Raw genomic sequence first — 25,876 nt, 5'->3', positions numbered from 1 at the left:
TCTGCTATACTTTGATTTTTCGTTTTTTCACCCAAATTCGCTTCCTTTCATTCTCTATTCTATTTATTCTTTATTTATCTATTGAAAAATATTGAGACGCTTCGTGTAAATCTGAATTCTTTCCTATTCCATTTTATATGATATAATTCTAACACACAGCGACACATAATACACAGATACACGCACACATATGCACACGCATACGTGGGGACACACGCACATGAGCACACGCATACGCGGACCCCCCTCCACACACACACACGTGTGTCTCTGTGTGTGTTGGTGTGTGTTACTCTTTCAATGTTTCCACGATGTATCACGTATATTGAGAAAAATAAAAGTAATATCTACATTACAACTTGGGAGTTCAGATATATTAGTTACACCGTTATTTTTCTCATATAAAATGTCTAACGAAATACTAGCACTAGCCACAATATCTATTGTGTACAATATCTATGTCACAACTCAGCTTTATATCCATTGATTGTTGTATGCAGATGTAAAACGGGTAGCATAATAAATTTGTTGCATGTCGAAATTGTAGAGCTCAAATCGACAAATGCCAAAAAATGGAAGAGCGTGTTTTGTAATATATATATATTTATGTTTTATATTGTGACAGAATAAAACAAATTGAATCTCACATAATGGGTACAGTTGAATCGACCAACCTGTCCCCTAAAAGCTGAAATCCTTATATCTCTGGAGAAAACCTGTGTAAAAATTCCATGTAACAGGTTCTGTGTTTTTCTGTAAAATTCTTTGGTGTTCTTTGTTCATTACACACACAAAGACACTCAAATATATGCGTATATATATATATATATATATATATACAGAGAGAGAGAGAGAGAGAGAGAGAGAGATACGTACACAAAACTAATCAAACAGGAAAGTGGAATTTTTTCGGTGTCCATTCGCCGTTATAAATATATATATATATATATAATATATATATATATATATATATATATATATATCGAATGTAGGATAAAATATTTTTCGAAAAAATTTCTTTCCCCAAAAAATTTTATCATTGTGCAGCATATCAAAAAAATACGTTTAAAGGTTACAATTATAAACAATTCATAAATAAGGGCAAACGAAAAAATTTCTAATGCCAAATATGCCGAAAAATTGGACATATTGTCCATTAACCATATAATTTTTTCACAATACGCACGCTACTCGAAAAAAGGTGGACAGAAATTTCTAAAATTATATGGTTAATGGACAATATGTCCAATTTTTCGGCATATTTGGCATTAGAAATTTTTTCGTTTGCCCTTATTTATGAATTGTATATATATATATATATATATGTATGTATGTATGTATGTATGTATGTATGTATGTATGTATGTATGTATGTATGTATGTATGCATGTATGCATGTATATGTATACATACGGGAGTCGGACAAAGTGATGGAATCACCTTAAAATTTCAAAGAAAATTATTTTAATATGAGATAGGACCGCCTTTACAGCTTGAATTCTACGACGTATGGGCCCGTACGGAGTTCGAATAGTTTCCAAAGGAATTTTTGCCCATTCTTCAGCTAAAGCAGTCTCCAGTTCTTGATGTGAACATGGTGGAGGATATTGACTCCTTACTTGTTTTTCTAACACGCACCATAAATGTTCAATAATATTAATATCTGGTGACTGTGGTAGCCAGATAAGATGTTCAACTTCACCAGAATGTTCCTTATGCCATTTAGTAAGAAATTTAGCTTTGTGAATTGGTGCATTTTCATCCTGAAAGATTGTGTTTCCCTCCGGAAACAGTTTTGCAACTATAGGATGAATTTGATCATATAAAATTTGGAAGTAGGCAGTCTGGGTAAGATATTTCTTTTAGCTGGCTCCACACGTGTAGTCGCCCGTGTGTCAGAAATAAGGTAAAGGTGACTCGTCCGAGAAAATAACATTGTTCCACTGATCTAGGGACCAATTCTGTAGATTTTTACTCCACTCTAAATGGTTTGCAACATTTGTTATTGAAAGTAGCGGTTTTATTATTGCAGCCCTTCAGTGAAATCCGGCTTTTTGCAGCTCCCGGCAAACAGTTTTGCGGAAACTGGGTTCTCGATGTAGTCATTACGCTCTGCAGTAATTTTGGGAGCTGTACTTTTGTGATCCTTTCTAACAATTCGCGTAAGTGTCTGACAGTCCCCATCTGAAAGTTTTGGTTTCCTTCCGGAGTTTTGCTTCGATGAGGAGGTTTTCCCCTCTTCTCAAAGGCTGTCAATATTTTCGAGACAGTACTTCTTGATACACCAAACATTTCGGCTGTTTTCGTCATGCTAGCGCCTATCATCTTTGAAAGTCGGATAGATCTGTCATTTTAATGAATTTGAATTACCCTTTTTCGAAGATATCTGAAAAGAAACAGCAATTTTAGCAAAATATATATTAAGCCACACTAATGATAAATACAAAAAAACAAAGCTTTTGTGGATATATAGTTATTTCAAAATTATGATACTATGATGCTAGGAGTTTCCATTATTTTGTCCACGAAGAAAATAAGGAGGAAGAACAAGTATAGCAATATATATTAACATTGTTGGTTGATTTGTGGTTCATGCTGACATTGATAATGCAGGTCTACATTTAATGCCACCCCATCAAGAAGCATCAATTATGTATATATGTATAACTTAGATAACTTAGATATGTTTCGACCAAAGATTGGTCCAGGTCATGTCTAACTTAATAGCACCACCTGATAGGATTATTCGAATCCTGTTTAAGTCAAGTTTTGTTCAAGTAGTGAGTTCTTGTTGGGTGAGTTGTATCAAGTTTTGTTCAAGTAGTGAGTTCTTGTTGGATGAGTTGTATCCAATAATGGGTGGCTTATCTGGTATTCTTTGAAGGAATCTATCCAGACTCTGTTTAAAGTTGATGGGATCCTTTTCCTCTTTGATCTCCCTCGGGACAATGTTAAATAGGGCAGGGCCTGTTGAGGAAAAGAAATTATGTTGCAGTGTACATGTATGTTGTGATCTTGAATTGGGCAGGGGACGTATGGCCCGTGGTCCCAGTCTTGGATGAACCTTGAAGCTAATGTATATATATGTATATATATGTATATATGAGTAAGTATATAATGTGAGTGAGTGTTTTTATTTGTACATGCATGTGTGCAAGCGGGTGTGATTGTGTATGTATGTATGTACCTATGTATGGTTTGCGTGTGGTTGCAGATTGTATGAATATAGACAACTATATAATGGGTATTATGTGGGTTAGCTCCTAAATGCCAATGTCCAGCTGGTGATTGAAACTGTCACCACAACTCGTAAATTTATTTTTCTTTCAGTTATATAATCCTCAGAATATAAAAATACATACATATGTGGCGCCTTTCAGCATCCATGTACGCCTGTAAATGAGTATATATTTTGATGCATCGTGTTCAAACATGCGCGAACACACACAATATATCTCTATCACATTTTCTACCTCACACGCATGTATATGTACACTAATATATATACATCGCTAATCATACTGAAATATGAAGCGATTTCTTAATAAGAAATTGATTGATATGTTACATAATGAAATTGATGTACATTGTTTCATTTCGCATTCATACAGGAATGATGATTTCCATTTCGGAACATCAAAGGAGAATATTCGCCTCGCTACTGTGACAGTGTGTACATCTTTAATAAATCAAAAAATACATCTGCATATGTTTGTATTGGATTTTTCGTTTTTCTGTTTCGCACATACACACACACACACACACACACACACACACCACATACACACACACATACACTCATTACTGTCTTCCCTTCGTCTTTTGCATATTTATCAGTGTGTATGTATGTATGTCTTTGTAATTCGAGAGAGCTCATACGTTGGAAAGTGTGATGCGCATCGGTAGTCGATATGTATATAAGCGTATACATTTCGATACGTACCTTATGCATATACATATTTGTATATGTGATTACTTCAGTAAACCGTCTGTGAGATATATATTAAAAAAAGAAACACTATAACCGCACCAACACATACAGACACCTGTGTGTGTGTGAGTGTATCTGTTGATGCGTTTAGGTGTCTAGGTATTTTCATTAAAGCAAAGTTTTACAATTATACTTCGTGTTTGCCGTGTATGGGCGTGTATGTAAAATGACTTTTGAGTATATCATCGTATGTATACACAAGTTGTACATACACGCATACACGCACATTCATACCTACATTTGAGTCGTCGGCACATGCGTACATGCATTCAAAACTTCATCATACATAAATGCACAAATCCTCACACAACCTCGCCTACCCAGACATACATACATACACACATGCATGCATACATGCATACCTACATACATACATACACACATGCATGCATACATGCATACATATGTACATACACACATGCATACATGCATACATAAATACATACTTACATACATACACACATGCATGCATACATGCATACATACATACATATATACATACATAAATACATATATGCATGCATACATAGATACATACATGCATAAATACCCACCCAGAACACCACATTTTCAGCCATCTACGCTTAAATAAAAGCATGCAGAGCTTCCAACAGTCTTAGATTATAACAACGTAACAGAGGAATGAACAATGACGCTTGAAATTTAATGGGAAATCGGCAAGAAAATTCCATGTGAAGAGAAACTGAGTGTTCAGTTTTGAAATGATGCTGCATATAAGAAAATTAAGAATTTCATTTACGCATACAATAGTTTGCGTTTTTAAAACTCATAACCAATTGTTGTATAATTATAATTATGTCCTTGCAGAATTTTTGTGTATGTATGTTGAGTATGCATAAAACGTAGTTATGGCACGTGTGTACATGTATGCATATATGTGTATCTATCTATCTATCTATCTATCTATCTATCTATCTATCTATCTATCTATCTATATATCTATCTATATATATATATATACATATATATATATATATTGTGAATATATAAAATATTTCTCTATCTCTGTATAGTTTCTAACATATCATATATATATATATATATATATACACCCAGGATTATAATGAACCCCTCAGGAAATATATATTATTACGTTTGGATATAGAATTCTCTCTATCTCTTTCTCCCCCCCTCTTTCTCTTTTGTTATCTTGTTGTCTGAATTTAGAAACAGTTGCATACTCATCAAAGAGAAGCTGTTTTTGAAAACGTATCGGTATAAATAATCTTCAGAATAATTCCATCACGTTTATTCAAGGAATCCACATTTAGCACCAATTGTTGCTTCAGTATGGAATCAAAAACCTTGATATGCTCGAATGTGATGATCGCTATGAATTTAGGATATACATTTTTTTTCTTGTCGGCTTTAGAGATTGTATGGTGTTAGGGGTTGCTAATTCACGGTTCTCCCGTGTGCGTGCCAAAACGTAATAGTCCACTTGATTTCAGTCTGATGAGCAAGGAGGTCTTGTGTCTGGGAAAACATGATCATGCATCCACGCTTGGATTGTTCTAGGATTACGCGACGGCGAAATTTTTCCTGGAAGACGTAGGTGTTTCTGTTGTGTACTCTGTCTATCCAGGTTTACACAACTTTCTGCATACCTCTGTGTATACAGGAGTCATGATATCTCCCTCGTCCCTGACGACTCGCAGATCTAGCATAGTTACTGGGAATTTAGCATGCATGACCGATGGAACCGTATTCGGTTCTCTGCATAGTAATCTGTCTTACTTTCGGTCTATAATTTGCTCCTGATCGAAGATGTTCTCACCAAAGAGAAGTTCAAGCATTCCAGTATCCGAGTGACTTGGTGTTTAAACTTGTTTAGTATTGTATATATATATATATATATATATATATATATATATATATATATATATATATATATATGCTAACCGACTAAGGGATAAAGTGTCCTTATATACTATCGCTATCCGTTAACTGTATTGTCCCCTGGCATTGGTGTGCTAGCACACCATACACGTAGAGTGCAGCTAACAGCAGTTTTAGCTCAATTTCATTCTCTTGTAGATTCTATTGAAGTGCTAAATTAGCAGTACTAGTTGCCTCTCCTTAACCACACTCCTGTAGATTCCCTAACTCTTCCCTCACGCATGTTATAACGTTAATATATGTTGGATGACAGAAACGGCCCCACGCTATCTATTCATTGACATCTACTCTATATCTTTTTTTTTTCCTTTTTCTTTTCTTGTTTATTTTATAAACAAATCGTTTTTTATGGTTTTAACTTGTGATCTCGGCTTAGATTGTAACTGACCAATTGTAGAGACCGCTGGACTTGCCCCATTGTGGGCAGTAGGTGGAACTCGCGGTATTAATTTCTGCGAGTAAATTTTCCTTAAGCACCCTACGAGTGTTTACTTTAACTTGGGTTTACTCCGTTAGCCTAGGTTCTGCCCTTTGACAATCACGTTAGTATCAAGCTTCTTGATAACATATTTTTTAAACATCCTGACCCCCACTTCAAATTGCACCAATCCGTAGTATTCCCTAGACCATTACTATCTCACTCTTTTACCTACGACCCCTGTAGCTTCTGATGGCAAATTATTTGTTCTTAACATATTGGGCTTCTAGACTATTTGTCTAAGCCATGTTTTCTTTCCTTTTGTTTCATTATATGCTCTGATGAAAATCCGTGGCCTTAATTTGAATGCCCTACGAAGATGAAGAATTTTATTCTCACATTTATGTATAGACTGAATTTTGACAATCTGATCAGCAACAGCCGTAATATATGTTAAATCACCTGTCTTGTTATGTCATGCTTTGCATTAAAAATAAGCTATAAATGTGGTCCAACCGATGGCTTGGTTAATCTGTGGTTAACTCCATTTTCTAATTATCTGTATATATATATATAAATATATATATATATATATATATATATATATATATATATATATATAATATATATATATATATATATATATAATATATATATATATATATATATAATATATATATATATATATATATATATATATATATATATATATATATATTAAGTATAGGAAAGAATGGAGCTGAATGAAGATTTAACAAAGTTCCTTTATTTTATTTTTGACATATGTTTCGAATGAATAAGGCGTCCATTATGCAGCTTTGTCTTCAGGAAAATCCAGAAACTTAATTCTCCAACAAAATGCACAACAAGTTTTTCGATGACCGCTCACTAGGAGCCCATAGATATAATGATGTTAACTTTGTTAAATCTTCGTTCAGCTCCATTCTTTCCTATACTTAATATATTAAATTAAACTTCAAATTTCCGCACTAAGGCACGGATTTTATGCCCTATGGTCGTAACTTCAACCGTGCTTTTTCTGTTGTGAGTTTGCTACCCAGGTATCGGTTATCTTTCGAATTATCCGTAATAAGATAATTCATTTGTCTACTTAAAATATATATATATATGTATATAAATACATTAAAAGGCTTCCAAATAAAGAAGCGAGTGCTAGATACACAAAAAGGGGATATGAATTTATCCCCTTTTTGTGTATCTAGCACTCGCTTCTTTATTTGGAAGCCTTTTAATGTACTTATATATGAATAACGTATAGTCTAATGACTAATTCGTCTTTTGTACTAGGTCACTGGTCATAATAATTTATTTTTATTACCCTATTTACTATGTTTAATATATATATATAATATATATATATATATATATATATATATATATATATATTATATATATATATATATGCGTGTATGTGTTTGGTGTGTGGAAGTGCATGCATGAACTAATGTGAAAAATGTAACCTGCACCAAGCGTGCACCCTTCTAGAAATATATAGCAGAGAAAAACCTTCGAGCGTAAGACAGTTATGAGTCATACGCGGGTTCCAAACGAGCTATTAAAAGAAACTTGAGTATAACGCACAGTAAACAACAGGGAAATCAGTCAGCACAGTGTTCGTTGCATTAAAATCTCCAATACCTCTAGCATAATAGAACATAGACTAACTAGCTGAATACACGCTCCTTTTTATAGCCTCTTATGTGCCTCAGCATGGAGATGTGTAATGACCTTTCACCTCTCTACTCGCTATATGCATCAGTAGTTAGATGCCAAGCTTACCAACTCTTTCTTAACTAGAATTAGCATTACGAGGTTTTGAAAACAACTATCATATATTTTTACGAGCATATTAATATGACGACATATTGCAAAGTACAATTACAGTAGACAAACGCATCAATGACACCTTACATCATGCTATTTGTACAGAAAATATATCTACATATTTTAATATGTGTCAATCAAATTTCAGGAAGGTTTAATGATCACATCGCATATAATCAATGCACATACATGAGAATCTGCCAAGAAAAATATGTTAACTATTACGAATGTCAGCCCTTGTGCATTCAGGCACAAAGTACTAGGGCAGCCGTTTCCAACTGACTCACATGAAGTTATTTGAATACAACCATGCCGTTCTTGTTTCACGTATGCGACCTTCTCTACATAACGTGGCCGGAGTTTGAAATTGTAATGCGATTACAGTCAGTGCAGTCAAGATTATGAATCTTATTGATTGTCAAAGAGATCTACATGTATCATAATTCATAAAAATTAAGTGAACAGATAGAAAATTAAAAGATATATAGAAAACATAAAATCTTGTTATTATACATGAAATACTACACCACCATTCAATTATCCTGTCGACAAAAATATTTTATTGTAAAAGCAGGAGAGACAGATATACTGACGGCAATTTGTCTTTCATATATATAATAGATTGTCTGATTGATTGATTAATCAAGTGACTGTTTGATAAATATTTGACTGATTGAAAGTGAGGTAAATAATAGACAATAAAGCCCATACTGAGACATTGACATGATAGATGGCAATATTGAACATCAGACTCATCTATTTAATTACTTCATTCAATTGAATAAATGGTCCGAATAACACATTTATCAACAATGCATGACTACACGTCCGTTTTCTGCCATTCTGACTTCAAATATCTTTTTTTTTCTTTTTCTGATTTCTTAATTTGGCGAAAATCAAGTTTCTGACCCGCTTTCTATTCATGAACGGACACAATCTTTTTATTTTCTTTCGAACTTTCGAATGACAAAATGACTAAGTGGATATTGTATAGAACGTCTGGCACAAATATCAGTTCACACTGATTCTAACCGTTTTAATTCTTTTCTTTTCATTTCATTATGGATATAATGGCAAATATTGAGAAGGTTATGTATCATTTTGGCAGGCATTACATGTAATCACCCAGTGTCCTATTGCGGTGGAGTATTATACTTTCTTCACTATCCACCTAAATAGTGGGGTAAATGTTTTCGACCACACACATACTTTTAAATCCTGGAACGAAATTTTCCTTGTTTATTCTACAAGTTATATTTCATTTAGATTTGACTGTCGAGAAGATTAATGGCACATTGCACTTGAATTGAATTGTATTCGGAGAGTTGATAGGCTGCTATATAGAACGCCATGCATTTCAGGCATTGAATTCAAATCCGCCCGAGGAAAAATATCACTATGCGGACCGGTGATTGACGAGAATATTGGAGGGGGGGGTATTGCGCAGTATGTATTTCGTCATTTTTCATCTTGACGGTAATACCTACGGAGAGTTGGCTACTAGAGTACATCAGACATCGCTTTTTTCCTTTCTCAACTGAATAATACCTATGCCGTGTCATTTTAAAACGTGTCATATATATGTATATATATATATATATATATATATTATATATATATATATATATATTATATATATATATATATATATATATAATATATATATATATATATATGCTGTACATACATATGTATAGGCGCAGTGGTGGCTGTGTGGTAAGTAGTTTGCTTACAAAACACATGGTTCCGGGTTCTGTCCCACTGCGTGGCACCTTGTGAGTGGATTTGGTACACACACACACACACACACACATATATATATATATATATGGGTATGTGTGTGTGTCTGTATGTATATATGTATATATGTGTGTGTGTGTTTGTATGTCTATATGTATATATATATATATGTGTGTGTGTGTGTGTGTATGTGGGTAGCGATTTTCTTCACTACTGATAGTACTTAGTATGGGCCCCTATCTAGGATTACGGAAAGGAGACAACCTTAAAAGAAATCTGAACTGGAGCCCTGTAGGTTATTTAGTGTTCGACTCGACACCCCAGTAACCTAGCTGGTTCCAAACGTAGTGCTCTGCACTCCTTTGGACTACATCACCAAGGTCGGGAGAGGAATCCTGACGATTGGGCTACTCAGGCTTTTCTTACATCTAGCCCAGGACATCGCAAAACACGAGAAGACATGAAATATAAAATCCACACTGGATTGGTTCATGCGCAACTTCATTCTCTCCAGAGACAAAGGATGCCAACAACAACAACAATCAACAATATATATGTGCATGTAAATATATGTATGTGTATGTATATGTTTGTGTGTCTGTGTTCGTCCCCAACATCGCTTGACAACCGATGCTGGTGTGTTTACGTCCCGTCACTTAGCGGTTCGACAAGACAGACCGATAGAATAAGTACACACACGCGCACACACACGCACACATACACACATACATACACACACGTTCACACAAACAAACACACACACATGTACATTTGTCGTAGTATCGCTCTCGACTAGAGAAATTGAGTAACTAGTTTTGAGCAAACTATTATAACCCTCATTTCACTATTTACCTCTTTCTTTTTCTTCTTGCTCATTCTCTTCTTTTTCTCCTTCTCCCTCTTTCTCTTCTTTTTCTTCTTTTTCCTTTTTTCCTTTATACGTAATATTTCATTTTTTCTGTATCATCTTCCATTTTCTTCTTCATTCCCATTCTCCCTCTCCCCTCCTTTCTTCCTTGTTTTCCATCGTTTTCCTTATATTTTTGCCCTGCATTCCCTTATCTATATTTTTCGTCGTTTTCACGCTCATCTTCGAGTTAATTATAAATATCCATACCTGATGTATATATACATCGCCATGTTGATTCGCTAGCTTCTGCACGCATTTCTTTTCTCTCCTTGTTTCTTTCTGTGTTTCTTTTCTGTGTATCTTTCTGTTGAAGAGCGTAGGCTCGAAACGTAAAAGACTTGTTTTATTTATATTCCTGAGCGCCATACTAATACAACTGTTTGTTTATATTCCACTTGCCTTCGTCTTTTGTTTATTTTCCCGTTATATATATATATATATATAATGATAAATCTCAGAGCGAGTTATAAACAGTAGCGGTAACACAACGTGATGCATATATGCCATTTGAATATGGCTAACCCAAAAGGGTGGATGCTACTGTTGTTTGTAGCCCCAGGAAGACACCTCCTCCCGCTGGCTATAGACACACTATCTGTGTCCTGTCAGTATTTGTGAAGTGGAGTCATCCTCCCCGTCTTCAACACATGATACACACGTACCCGAGTTTCAAGGTGTTTACCTTTCATCAGCGTGTGACAATCATGGTTGTCGACGAGAAGTCAGACTCCTTCACAAATACATATACTTTATATATATATATATATAAATTAATAAATAAAACATACGCATATATACATACATATATGTACATACCTATCTCTACATGAATATATACATGCTTATATGGGTACAGGACACCCACCAAAAAAACCCACGAACACAACCAAGGAACTGGACATTTTTCTTAAACAACGAAAAATAGAGTACAGGACAAATAACACAAGGAAAATTCCCCTTCTTCAGTCGCCATGGTTTCATCTACTCTTTGTATGTGTGTGATTATGTGTGCCCGTATATGTGTGTATGTAATATCGTCGAGGTATATATCCAAATCGGTTTATGCATATTTCTGTTTATATCCACGCATAAGTATCGCTGCAAATTTGAGAGATTTTATCTGTGTGTATCTGTATGATTGAGTACATGTGTCTATGTATGCATATATATGCTTATCTGTGAATCCATGCAAGCGTTTGCCACATGTACGTAATTTCAATACGTCGGCGACATCCACGATGTCGCTGGTATTATTTGCTATATTAAGTTTTTCAGATCGAAAATCTTGGCTAAAACTTAACGCTTCCTTCCCATAAGGCGAAGACACATTTAGTTTGCTCGTTATTTTGTGTCAGATGAAAGAACTTCCAAAACTCCAAAGCAGTTATATAACTTGCTCTCAGCCAGCTACCAGAACAATCACATACTACTACTACTACTACTACTACTACTACTACTACTACTACTACTACCACCACTACCACTGCCACTACTACTACTACTACTACTACTACTACTACTAGTGCTGCTGCTACTGCAGCTGTTGTTTTTGTTAATAATAATAATAATAATAATAATAATAATATAATAATAATAATAATAACCATAACAATCATAAAAGCAGCAAAAACACCAATAATAATAATAATAATAATAATAATAATAATAATAATAATAATAATAATAACGCATGTTTTCAAAAATGTCGCAAATTCTTTTAAGAAAGGAAACTCTCGATGCATTTCTGAAATCATGAATAATAATAATAATGATAATAAAACTACAACAACAATGCTAATAACAATTACAACTACAACAACATACACCTTCCAAAACTGATATTGTTCTCTGGATGATTGGAAGTTAGATTCCATAAGCGTTTCAGTTAAGTTATACTCAGAAATTATTAAATATAATTTACATAACATGCTATGACTTCTACAACGGAACTGCTTTTCCACCATTTTAGATTTTGTCTTTTTGTTCTTGTAACTTATTCATATTAAAGTAATAGTTTGAATAGAAAATATCTCAGCTTTTTATTGCCACTTCAATGGTTTCTAATACAGATCAAATGAAAAAGATCAGAACATATATATAATTAGTAATACGAAAGGCGTCATGCTATTTTCACTCGAAAAATAGTTAATTCAATACAATTTTTATGAATCACTTTATTTAAATACATGAGTAGTTTCGATTAAATGTATATGTGCGGAGACATCTATATCTATCTTCACACAAATACACTCACAGGCATATACGTAAGTATGTTAAAATATGTATATAAAAGTGGGTGTGTATACGTGTACGTGTATACATATCAACGTAAATACATACCTGTATTTATAAGTGTAAATATATAACTAGATAGATAGATAGGTTGGTAGGTAGGTAGGTAGGTAGGCAGGTAGATAGATATACATATAGATAGGTACGTATATAGATAAATAGATAGATAGATAGATTTAACGACAGACGATTGATAAATACATAACATCAGTCATAAACACATATACATGTATACATAGAATGCATGCTTCTACACACTCGTACATGCACGTACAGATATATGCATACATATATACATAATACGTACATACATACATATTTCACTCAGAATTACCTTGTGGATATCTTTCAGATTTCGGCTTAAAATATTAACAATACCAAAATCAACTGAAATTAATAACATTTTCAGTTTAGTTATGAATTGAATTTGTACAGAACAAAGGTTCTTATGTAGTTCTTCAACGGGGGAAATCAGTCTCCCAGACACAAAACCTGCGCATCAATGGTCTCACTATCTCTCGTGTCCGACACAATGAATGCCACAAGCATTGTGGCATTCATGAAAGTATATCATGCTGACGTACCCTGAGTGGCTCTTGAATGTTAGACTAGTCTAAGAAAGATATGGCAGTCCGAACTCTCTGCTTGCAAGACAATGCTTTATTGTGCATTTGCAGTACCAGCACTGATTCCAACATTTGGGATACTAGATTGGTCTGTAGAAGAAATCCACTCCATAGACATGAAAACCCACATGATTCTAACAGTTACTGGAAATCTCCACAAAAATAATGATATCGACAAGCTCTACCTAAGAAACGTTGAACGCTGTCCGGGCTAGTACAGACAACCTTCGAATGTCGTATAGTCTCTCTCAGATTGCACTTGCTAAACAACAGCAGCAAAATTAAATAGATTAACTTAGTGAAGAAAAGTGAAGTAAGCAATATCCTACGTGCTGAAAATGAGCTCTTCAAGAAGTATTCGTTTCTTGATGACCTCCCATACAACTCCAGATCAGCTGGATAAGCATACCTCATAGAAGACCTGGAAGAAGATAGCAACATTGACGTGAAGCGAAGCCTCTCTTAGACTAGTGACTACTACATCACATCACACTTCGTAGGCTGTGCATTTGCTGTCCAAGAACAGGAGATTGCTGCTAAGTACCTAATCATCAAAAGAGGCAGTAAAGCCCCTGGTGTTCCGAGATGCAACTGTAAATGTAGATTATGTCATATTTCTGTGGAAGACATCACACATGTGATTAGCAGCTTCCCAAAAATGTCATCAAGTTACTATCTCCCAATACGACTTGACGTAGTCGCAGAAACAATATACAATACCAGTCGGAAAAAAATATTGTCCTGGAATAAATAAAATGTATCCCCATGTTATTGAATATGTACTCAAGTACCAGCAAAGAGAATACTGCTGGAACATTCTCATCAAAACATCTGTCAAGCTTAAACGTAGCGGGCTGGATATTGTTGTTTTGGGATAGTCAAGAAAAAGTATGTAACATCACAGATGTCAGCTGTCCTGTGATGTGAATATTGCTTTGAAAATCAGAGAGAAAGAAGATAACCATGGACAACTGCTTCGAAAACTCCAGCTTCTATATCCGGATTACAAATTTACATTTAAACCAATAATAATTGGAGCACTTGGTTTTGTAATTAAATGCCTAACTGCCAGTCTGGATAAGATTCGATTTTCAGAAAATGAAATCAACCAGCTGATTCGCATATTACAAAATACAATCTGTAAGCGGAACAGTAATACTATGAAAGACTTTTCTCAGGTTAAGAATATGACATTGTTTCCGTTATCTACATTCCAAAAATGGAGCTTTGTATCTTTGTTAGAAACCAGCTCCTTCTTCAGAGGAGTTTAAATGATTAAATACATAAGAGATATACATACATACGTACATACACACATACATACATACATACATACATACATACATACATCATACATACATACATAACAGACTGGATATCGTTGTTAGGGACAGACAAGTAAATATATGCACCATCATAGAGACGCACTCAGAGAGTTTGTAACTAAGAGAAAGTGAGTAACTAAAAACAACAGCTTCGCAACCACCAAGTTCTATTCGCAGACTACAAATTCAGCATTATGCCGATAATAACTGGTGCAGATGATTTTGTTAGAAAATCCATGAGGACGTGAAATGGGGAATAGATGGAGTTTTGAGAAAAGAAACATATTGCAATTACGACAAATGCAGTCTGTAAGCGTAACGGTAAAAATATGCAAGACCTGCCTAAGTTAAAAATTTGAATTCGTTTTGATTTCTACATTCCAAACATGGAGTATTGAAGTAGTGATGGATGCTGATGGCGGTTACTTAGAGTAAATTTTTATGCCCCAGGCATAATATAGTCGATACGTTTTGGATTTTTAAAAATGCGTTTATGTTGGGGATGGACTTTTTATTTTATTTTATTTTTTGGTAGCGTGTATTCAAACTGTTAAATTGAGTACGAATATTCTATACATATGTATGCACATTCGTGGCTATATATTTGTTCAAATGTAAGTAAAATAGAGTCCTGAAAGCCAGAATCAGAATGTGAATAGTTTAACTCGTGTAATTGATTGAAATGACTGTGAATATGGCATGTTTCCTTACGGAAAGTATCCTTATACGTCAGTTTCACATCTTAGAATGGAAGTTCTTAAAATTAAGAAGTGTTTTTTATTATGAAATATCACGAAAGCATATCTTTTGTTCACTCTCAGAAAATATGCTATAAACTATTTGTTTTTCCTTATTTAACGCAAGTGTCATAATAATGTTGTGATACCACAAACTTTAATTAGGAACAATTTTAGTTCTACTTTTAGCACATAGGATTTCCATCAAAGGTTTCGTACAATTTATATGAATTCCTCGGTTTAATGCTAAACAAGGTTTCATAGCCATACGAGATTAATACAAGCTCATACTATTGAATATAAACTTTTATGCCTGTCATCTTGTAAGCAATAAGAGCAAAGCATTCATCTGCTGTCTTGTATTATCAGCTAATTTTCTTCAGAACATCTATTCTGCCATTGCCTACAGAAAAATACCACGGCTTCGTATAATGAGTCAAATACTATTCTTAAAAATTGATATAGGCCAAATGTATGAACACGCGGAATAAGAGTTTGACAATAGAGAACGAAATACAGAGAAGTAGAAGTAAAAAATAAGCTTTGTTTAATGGCACATACCTAAACGATGAAAAATATACACATCCCTATGTCGTTGTCAGTGTGATCAAATCTGGATTCGAATTGCTGTTATTTCTTTTCGGTCAGAAAAAACACAGATGCTTCTTCGTGTGAAGAAGGGGAACATTGCACATTAGGATTTTAGATATTAACTAATATAAATGGACAATATTGTACAGTCTATTGGATATTCTTTAATTGTGAACACGCTTTTGCTACGACTGACACTTGATCAACTACAGGCATTACCTCTACACAGATCTAACATCTCCACACATCCCTTCACCATTTCATAAACTACTACTACTACTACGACGACGACGACGACGGCGACTATTATTACTACTACTACTACGACTATTATTACTACTACTACAACTACTACGACTATTACTACTACTACTACTACTACGACTATTACTACTACTACTAGTACTACTACTACTACTACTAAAACTACTACTACTATTACTACTAGTGTATGTGAGAAAATCTGAACGGTGATGTTAGATCTTCGAGAAATAGCAGGTGTCTCTCCCTCTACTAGCACACTATCACCGTAAAATTAGACTATGTTACTGAATATTGTTCTCAAGATATTGTCCCTGGGAAAACAACGTAATGACAGTTGTCCATAACTATTCTAAGGACTATTCTAAGGCGTAACGAATACAACATACACAGTTGCTATCCACTCGCGTATCTGAATGAACAAATGTGAAATCACATATGAAATCATAATAATATATCGTTATAACATAAATCCTAATACAAGTATTCGTCATTTATAATGGATAATTCGTTACCGTTATTCCACACAATAGTCAAAATCCAATCAAAATTGGGATTCGAACCAATTTAGCTTATAGATAATACTCGCCTAGATATACTTTTTCCTGTTTCGCTTTCATTTTTTTTGTTTTTAGCGTGTCTGAGTTAGTAAATACAGTGTTTCAATCTTGTCATAAGTATGTTGTTCATTTGTACCTCCAGTTAACCCTTGAAAAATTATCAGTTAATTTCTAGCACATAAAGCTACCACATAAAAAATCCTTTACATGGGGACTACTAAATTGATAATAACTAAATAAATTTTGTTGAAGTCCTTATGAAGATGTATGTGCTTTGCAAACATTTCTGTGTGAGTATGCTAAGCAAGTCGCCCGCTAGTTTCGTAGAGTTTACAAGGCACGATTTTGGCGATTGGAAATAGACAAGGTTATCGTATGGGAAAGTAATAAACTTAAAAGCTGAAACAAATCCTTTTTCTAACCATACGTAGTCATCCAATGTACTACACTAGGCTGCTACTTTATTTTATCAACACCGAAACTATGAAAGAGTAAGTTGCCATCAAAGGGATTTGAACAAGGAAAGTAAAAAGCCAGGACAAACATCCCAGTATTGCGTCACCTTTTTAGAAATAATTTCGTTGCATGCAATCTTCGAATACAATATTATCTCGATCCATCTTGAGCATGCGTATCTTATATTTGCATTCGTTTTGCATTTGACTAATTTCCTATATAGAGACAAGGAAATAGTCCAATTAAATAAATACAAAAGCCAGTGCTAAGAAGCAAAGAATAAACTATCGAATTCGCTGTCTGAAACAGTTTTAATTGTCAGGCGAAGCCATTATGTTTCACTTCCGCAGCTAATGCATCCTTAGGAGTTGAATGAGAGCAACAACCTCCCAGTTTCCTCTTTCCTCCAAAACAATTCTTTCGTACATTAAATAAATTCTTATAAGACAGTGTTCTACTTTTATAAATACAGTTTCCTTGAATGTGTTGCTCTTAGACTGTCGTGATAAGATTTGCCAGTCTGGGGTGATCAATACATTCGATGCCTGCAGATTGATATCAAATAAAAGAAAAGGTGCCTGAGCACATATATCAACCCTATGGATCTGGTTATAAAATAGATGATTTAAGCCCGTCCGTAAACGTGACATTACAGACGGCACATGGGAATAGTAGATGTCGATTGCTGTTAAGTAATGGTGATAAACAGCCGAAAATTTCAAGAGGATTTGGTGAGAAATACTACCAGAGGTTCAAGGGAGCTTTTAGTCGATAACACTAACCGAATGGTAAAAATGTCTTCGGCACTAAGATAATAAAATTGGAAATCATTTTCGTTAGCATTTGAAAGAAAAGAGTTACTAATTAAAGCAAAACATTTTGTTCGACCCCCGCATGCTTCTGCCAATCGTTTTGTAGATAGAATTCGAGACACAAAAGTGTATCTGCAGATTATTGTATAAGCTTTATCTATGGAGTGGAATATGATTGAGACATAACAGTATTAAATATCAACATTGAGTGATATCCCAATAGATTTATGAAATAACTGGCATATATTCACCAACAGTTTGATAGATGTCATCATTATAAAATACCCAGTGGACTGGCAAAATATCAGGAGAGTACTTGTATGTTATTGCAATACCAATCCAAACGGAAACCACACAGACTTTAAAGTTATATATCAATCAGCATAACACGAAATGAAAAATCGGAAGATAATGGTATAGCTGGACGAGGTGGTGTTGGTGGTTTCGCCGGGGTTGTTGTCGTAGTCGGTTGTGGTAATGGTGGTGGTAGTAGTGATGATGGTGGTAATGGTGGTGGTAGTTGTGTTGTTGGTGGTGATGGCGGTGGTGATAATGTTGATGATGATCATGATCATATTAATCGTGATGATCATGATCATAATAATCATGTTTATGATGTGACTAAGATTTCTAAAGACGTGCTTGTCGATGATTCTACGAACGTTGTTATTTTGACGATACAATAACATTTGAGAATGGCTGAGAAGCGCTTGCCTGTGTTGGTGACAATGATGACAATACAGATGACGATAACACTGACGGTGGTGACGATGTTGTTGAAGCAGGAACACCAATGCTGATAGTAGTAGTGTTTATGTGAATAATAATGTCAAATTTTGCCAGAAGGGCAACTTATGGGAGGGGATTCAGTCGATTACATCGACCCCAGTGCGTAACTGGTACTTATTTAATCGCCACCGAAGGGATGAAAGGCAAAGTTGACCTCGGCGGAATTTGAATTTAGAACAGCGGCAGACGAAATACCTATTTCTTTACTACCCACAAGCGGCTAAACACAGAGAGGACAAACAAGGGCAGACAAACGGATTAAGTCGATTATATCGACCCCAGTGCGTAACTGGTACATATTTAATCGACCCCGAAAAGATGAAAGGCAAAGTCGACCTCGGCAGAATTTGAACTCAGAACGTAACGGCAGACGAAATACTGCTAAGCATTTCGCCCGGCTTGCTAACGATTCTGCAAGCTCGCCGCCTTAGCGTCTATAGTAATAATGATGAAGACGTTAAAATGATGACAATGATGATAATTATGAAAATTAATTAACTCTTTGTTTTTCCTTCTTTCCCGCAGGACACGAATCCAAACTACGTAACTTTTACCTTGGTAAATTAATACCACAGACAGATCATTATATTACCTACGAAGGTTCATTTACTCAACCAGGTTGCTTTGAAACGGTGACGTGGATTGTATTTAACAAACCTGTATACATAAGCAGAGATCAGGTGAGTGTATATCAATTTCAATTCTTGATATTGTTGTAACTGTACTTGTGTAGCGGCAAGTCAGGTTTGATCCAACAGTCCGACGATCTGAAGCGATCAATCAGTAATCATTCCACAGGATTTGTGGGGCGCATTTCATTTAAGGTGACAGTTTCTAATGTCCCTTCTACAGCGGAGTAACTGCTAGTTTGGTAATCGTTTAGCTGGATTTATATTATTTTTATGTTTGAATGTACATACAAGTAAATATGCTTATGTGTAAATACATCTATGATTATATGTGTATATGTGCGTGTATGGTGTTTGTGTGTGTGTGCGTGTATTTTTCGATAGCAAAACAGTATATTTCTAGTTTCTTTCCTGCCTATTACACATTGTTTTATGCGAACGGGGATTTTTCTTAACGTCGTACACATTTATTCCTTTCCTCGCTGATGGGAAATATGTACACCATAAAGTGCGAGATGTCACAGCCGACAGATGATTTCTTGTAAAATGCTCACAAATCTGTTAGGAATAGAATGAAATAAAGGAACTGCAAAATTGTTGAAAGCAGTACGATGTTTGCGCTATGTTCAGTACAATAGGATGTCAGTTGTTGGTAACGTTTTGAAGTATGTTTTCTACTTGAGTTTTTCTTCTGGCTGAAGAACAATCGATATGATTTTAAAAAATACAAGTGTAGGAGATATTCCTATCAGTAGAACATGCACATTATCCATGTACTCTTGCAGTCAGCAGATACCTTCATTTCTCTCGAAAATTGAATGTAAAGTAGGTTGACAAGGCCACTCGGTGCTAATAATTAAACCGTTTAACGATGAAACGTTTTCAATGGACGATTGAATGGAAAGATATTAGAACTATTCCTGAAGATCATGGTTCAAACTGGATGGAGTTCTCTCCAAATACTCGTTTGCACGTATTTTGATATTGATCTAGTGTATGATTTACCGTTTGATTGATAACGGCAGCAACCTTTTCGTCATGTCTTCAATTTGCCGTACTTTAATACCAATGTGAAGCACTTTTAATCTATTACTAGCAGTATCGGCCGGCGTTGCTCTGGTTTGTTTCGACTCTTTAGGATTGGAATTTTTGAAAAGTAAAAGTTTTGCATTATGGAGCTTGTTATTCTCTTTAAGTGAGCATTTTGCGGTTGAAATACACCGAAAAATGGCGACACAGCAGTCCAAAAATCGCAGCAAGTAGGGATTTTCATAGAAACAAAAACACTTTTTTGATGTAAATAATTTTTGGTGTTAACATGGTCCGATTTGAATTTTTTCTTCTACGGAAGGAAGAGCAAGCCTTCTTCTATCATACTCTCAATTTTTGTCAACTTGCGCCGCAGGGTCTCGGAAGAGATAGTGCTAGTTGAAGGCTACCAAACCTGCCACACACAGACAACTTCAGCTTTATATATATAGATTAACAATTTCTTTTTGTGGTGTTATTTGTAATATTAAACGTTTCGTGTTTCTGTATGTTTCAAGGTTTTTGATATTAGTGTTAATCTCGTCAAGAGTATTGTTATATTGAGGTTTGGAATTGTAGACAAATTTATCTACGTGGACAAGCCACTCACTACTTCATTCTTCTTTCATATCGATATATCTCGCGGAAAGTCAAGACTTCCTTCAATTCCCACGAGATTTTGTTTTTACTCTAATAGGAATTCAGGAGAATTAAGAAAGTTCCCACTGTTCCGGTATAATGACTTGCCTTTGTTACTCATGTGTGACATAGGTCCTTTACAAGCACCATAGAGACTTTCTTGCATGCTTTCATAACGCATTTTGTTATGCCGATTTTTTTCTCGCATAATACGGAATCAGCTATGGCGATCATTAAGGCTGCGGTAGAGTAGAAGCGATTTCGTCAAACAAGGCAGCTTGAACAAAGGCATGATCAAAGGTTCTTGAAACTGACGCCACCTGGTACGTTTTTATGTAAAGTATTCCTTTGTTCAAGCAGAGGCTGCGATTTCAGGAATGTTTTAAGTCCCGCTTTAAAGTACTTAAATAAAAGGAAATCATGTCTTAAAAAAATGCATTTCATAGCTACCAGTAATTTTATTATTTCTAGAGTAAACTTAGGGCTACAAGTTTTTAGCATATCTCAATTTAATGGGAGGTAGTAGTGAGGTATATCTCGGGATGAAACAATGTAGTACCAGGTAAAAATAGGGGTACTTTTCAGTGACAAAAAAACATCAAAAAATATGAACATATGCCAATCATAAAAATCAATTACGGATGAAGGAGTCTTATGATACCAGGCTACTCGCTCAATTTCCTTCGCCGACACATAATTTCAGTTTACACACACATATATGCACACACACTTACGCATTCACAGATACACCACAGATAAACACATGATACACACCAGATACACACACATTCACACAAATATAAATTAGCAAATTGGCACACATTGTAATATATTTGTTTCCTCTATATTCAAGTTTAATCCTTTAACATAATTATTATATTGCTTCGTAAACAAGAGAAGAAACAAAGGACAATATTATTATTTCAATGATTTGAACGGGTTTCAAAGTTTCAAAGTGGAATTTCTATACAAGAATGGTTATATTGCTGGTGGATGCTGATGCCAAAACGGAAATGTATTCTATGATATTGTAGAATTTCTCTGTCCATCGTTATTTTTTCATGAGGTTATTCAAAACACCCTTGATATCTCTGCCAAAACATTAGTATTTTATTAGAATAGTATTGTGAAGGGTATCATTGAATCTAGTTAGTTATTTTATTGCACAAACGGTCGCACGCACGCTCACTCACAGAAACTTATGTATGCGTGTCTATACATATATGAATATATATATGTGTGTGTGTATATATGTGTGTGTGTGTGTGTGTGTGTGTGTGTGTGTGTGCGTGTGTATGAGATTGTGCGTATTTATGTGCATGCAATGAATAAGCAGCTGGATTCAGTTTGAATGCGTGTATGTATATATATATATATATATATATATAATATATATATATTTATATATATATATTTATATATATATATACATATATATATATATATATATATTATATATATATATATATATATAATATATATATATAAAAATATGTATATATATGTATGTATAGGTATGTATATATGTATATGTATATGCATATATATATGTGCATATGTACATAAACATATATACAGATGTATATATATATATATATATATGCATACACACATACACACACTTACACACACACATATATATATACATACATACATACATACATACATACATACATATACATATATATGCCTATAGAGATACATATGCGATAGTATTATGTATATGTGTAAGCATATGAGTGTCTATGTGCGTACGTGTGTGCTTCCTTATTTGTTCATGAGAGAGATTCGGTTTTACATAGGTAGCAGTGGGTGTGTCTCATCTTTTGCTCAAGTTGTTTAAACATATAAACAGTCACAGAAACCGTGTCCATATACACGCATCTCTCTCCTTTTCTTCTCTTTTCTTTCTTTTCTTCATCAACAACTAATAATTCTAATGCCGCTACTACGCATTCATATTCCGGTTATTCTTCTATTGATGCGTGATTGATAAAATATAGGACCAGTCTTCTGGTGTCGGTATTGTTAATTGTTTATTCCCAATCTTTCGTACCTTTGTGTCTATATTAGAAATATTTATCATTCATTTTACTAATATCTTCATTAGCATCATGTTAAACACATATATGTGACGATAAAGACTCTTTTGGCAAAACCTGATTCGGTTGCATTACTCTCGTGCACTCTTTGTACTAAATTAATGTGTGGGGCTCGACAGAAGGCAGTGAGCGCCTTTTTACCAATCTCAGAACCAGATTTTCGGTTTAAGGAAAATACAATAATTTCGTAAGCTGTTTCATTAATGCTGTGTCACTTTTTGAGAGAGAATGCTATTAGAACTATGATGGTGCGTGCTTTTGTTAAATTAGAATTGGAACGGTTTATTCATAAGGGCATGGAATGTCGATAGCTTATTAACAGTCACACAATCTTGTATCTTACTTCCTCAAGAAATTTAGAAACGGTGCCGCAAAAGCGTACAGAATGTCAGCAAATCTATATACGACCTCTGATTTACACCTGAGATGATAACAATGATCGAAATAATGTTTCACGGTAACTTATAAGATGTGCGTACTCTCTTTAAACATTGAAATACTTTTAAATAGAAAAGAAATGAAAAAAAATACAAACATATTTATATTGCTCGATAGGTTTTACTTTTTTCGTATAAACACTTCAGAGATTTCACTCCAGCCTGAAGACTCAATCACAGATAAATACACAGCAAATATTTTTTCCTCTCTGAGATACTATTCAATCATTCAAATATCTCTGCTTTCAAAAGCTGCAAGTTAGATAGCAACTTTGTTATTAAAGTAGGTTTATGTATAATCGTCGAATATATTTTCGTTACCGTTCCAAAGAGTGATAATGGGGCTCTTTCTAACATAATTTTTATTAACTCCGCTATCACCCAAATTTCTATAATGTCTCTTCTATTCTTCTTTTTATATATCAATTACTTCCTTTCTCCGACTTTTAAAAACGTCCCCATTTGTTTTAGTTCGTGTTCAGTAGTACGGTGACGTGAATGTATAAACTAGAATCTTTACATTCGATCTGCACAAGTCCGGAAAAGAGTATGTTAGAGCTTTGATCTTTGTTTGCAAAATAATTGAACATGGCCTGGAAATAGCATCGTACCTCTTTCTTACTACACATGTATATCATGATTTAAAATATCCTAAGTCAATGGTATTCGAAAACTGAAAGCACTCTATTGCGTTGTTATACTGATCAGTACATCTCAAACTGATAAAGATGGTTTCACCACTCCACTTATTCCATGTTAGAACAAAACAATATATATCAGATATTACTCTGCTAATAGATTTAGAAATTTAATGGTGATCAACGAGTAGAAACTGCTCACATCACAGGAACAATGCTTCTCCTACTCACAGGCAACATAGATAGAAATCAGAATTAAAATATTAGACCAATTGGTAAGCAAATATACTCTGACCAAGAAAGTACAATGAACGATAGATATATGAATGATACTATTTCTTCTTCTTGCCTCTTCTAACGTGACATTGACTGTTTTAATTCTCTGAACTTACTAGCTACATCCCGTAACAAACGTAAGTCATGATGACACTTCATTCTCATGGGTTGACATCATGGAAGTGAAACTAGTGACGATATATAGGTAGTATTGCTTTAGTCCATTTTCAAACTGGTCGAGCAGTCCAATGATATTTCTGTTATAAACTGATGGTATATTATTTAATATGCGTCTTAACATGGACAAAAGTCTTCTGCTATAGCCCTGAGTCGACCAATCATCGTGCGTGGATTTGGTAGACAGAAAGTGAAAGAAGCTCATAACATATATATATAATATATATATATATATAATATATATATATATTATATATATATATATATATATATATATGCAGAATTTAAGGACTGACCACTAAAAGTGGACAGCCTGTATGCTAGATATAGACGTCAAAATCGCCATTTTCCACGGAGAATGTGTTCTCAAGAAAAAATTCAGCAAAATACCAAAGCGTAAAAATAAGCAAGGCAAATGAAGATATACGAAATAAAATATGATTACCTATGTACTAATTAGTTTCACTTGTTAATAATTTACGTGTGTGTGTGTGTGTGTGTATGTATGTGTGTGTTTGTCTATGTAAGTTTTCGTTTTTTGCACTTGTCTCCCAGTACTGCCTGACAACCGGAGCCAGTTTGTTGACACTGTAACACAGGAGCTAGGCAAAAAGGTGGATAGGAAGAAGTCCCAGGTTTTAAAACAAAATAAGTGTTGATGTCGATTCGCTCGTAC

At 34.5% G+C, this 25,876-nt stretch overlaps 1 protein-coding gene across 1 annotated transcript in view; it reads left to right on the top strand.

Moving 5' to 3' along the window:
* LOC115232608 (carbonic anhydrase-related protein 10-like) overlaps positions 1-25,876 on the top strand; it is an 865,311-nt gene that overhangs the window by 718,864 nt on the left and 120,571 nt on the right. Inside the window, exon 6 of the mRNA XM_029802585.2 lies at positions 19,799-19,953. Within this exon, the coding sequence (XP_029658445.1) occupies positions 19,799-19,953 (155 nt within the window). The remainder of the gene's footprint in view (positions 1-19,798; positions 19,954-25,876) is intronic.

Source organism: Octopus sinensis, linkage group LG2, assembly GCF_006345805.1.
Source record: "Octopus sinensis linkage group LG2, ASM634580v1, whole genome shotgun sequence".
NCBI lineage: Eukaryota > Metazoa > Mollusca > Cephalopoda > Octopoda > Octopodidae > Octopus > Octopus sinensis.
Note: the sequence above shows the minus strand (reverse complement) of the source record. Positions and strands in the feature narration are given on the sequence as shown.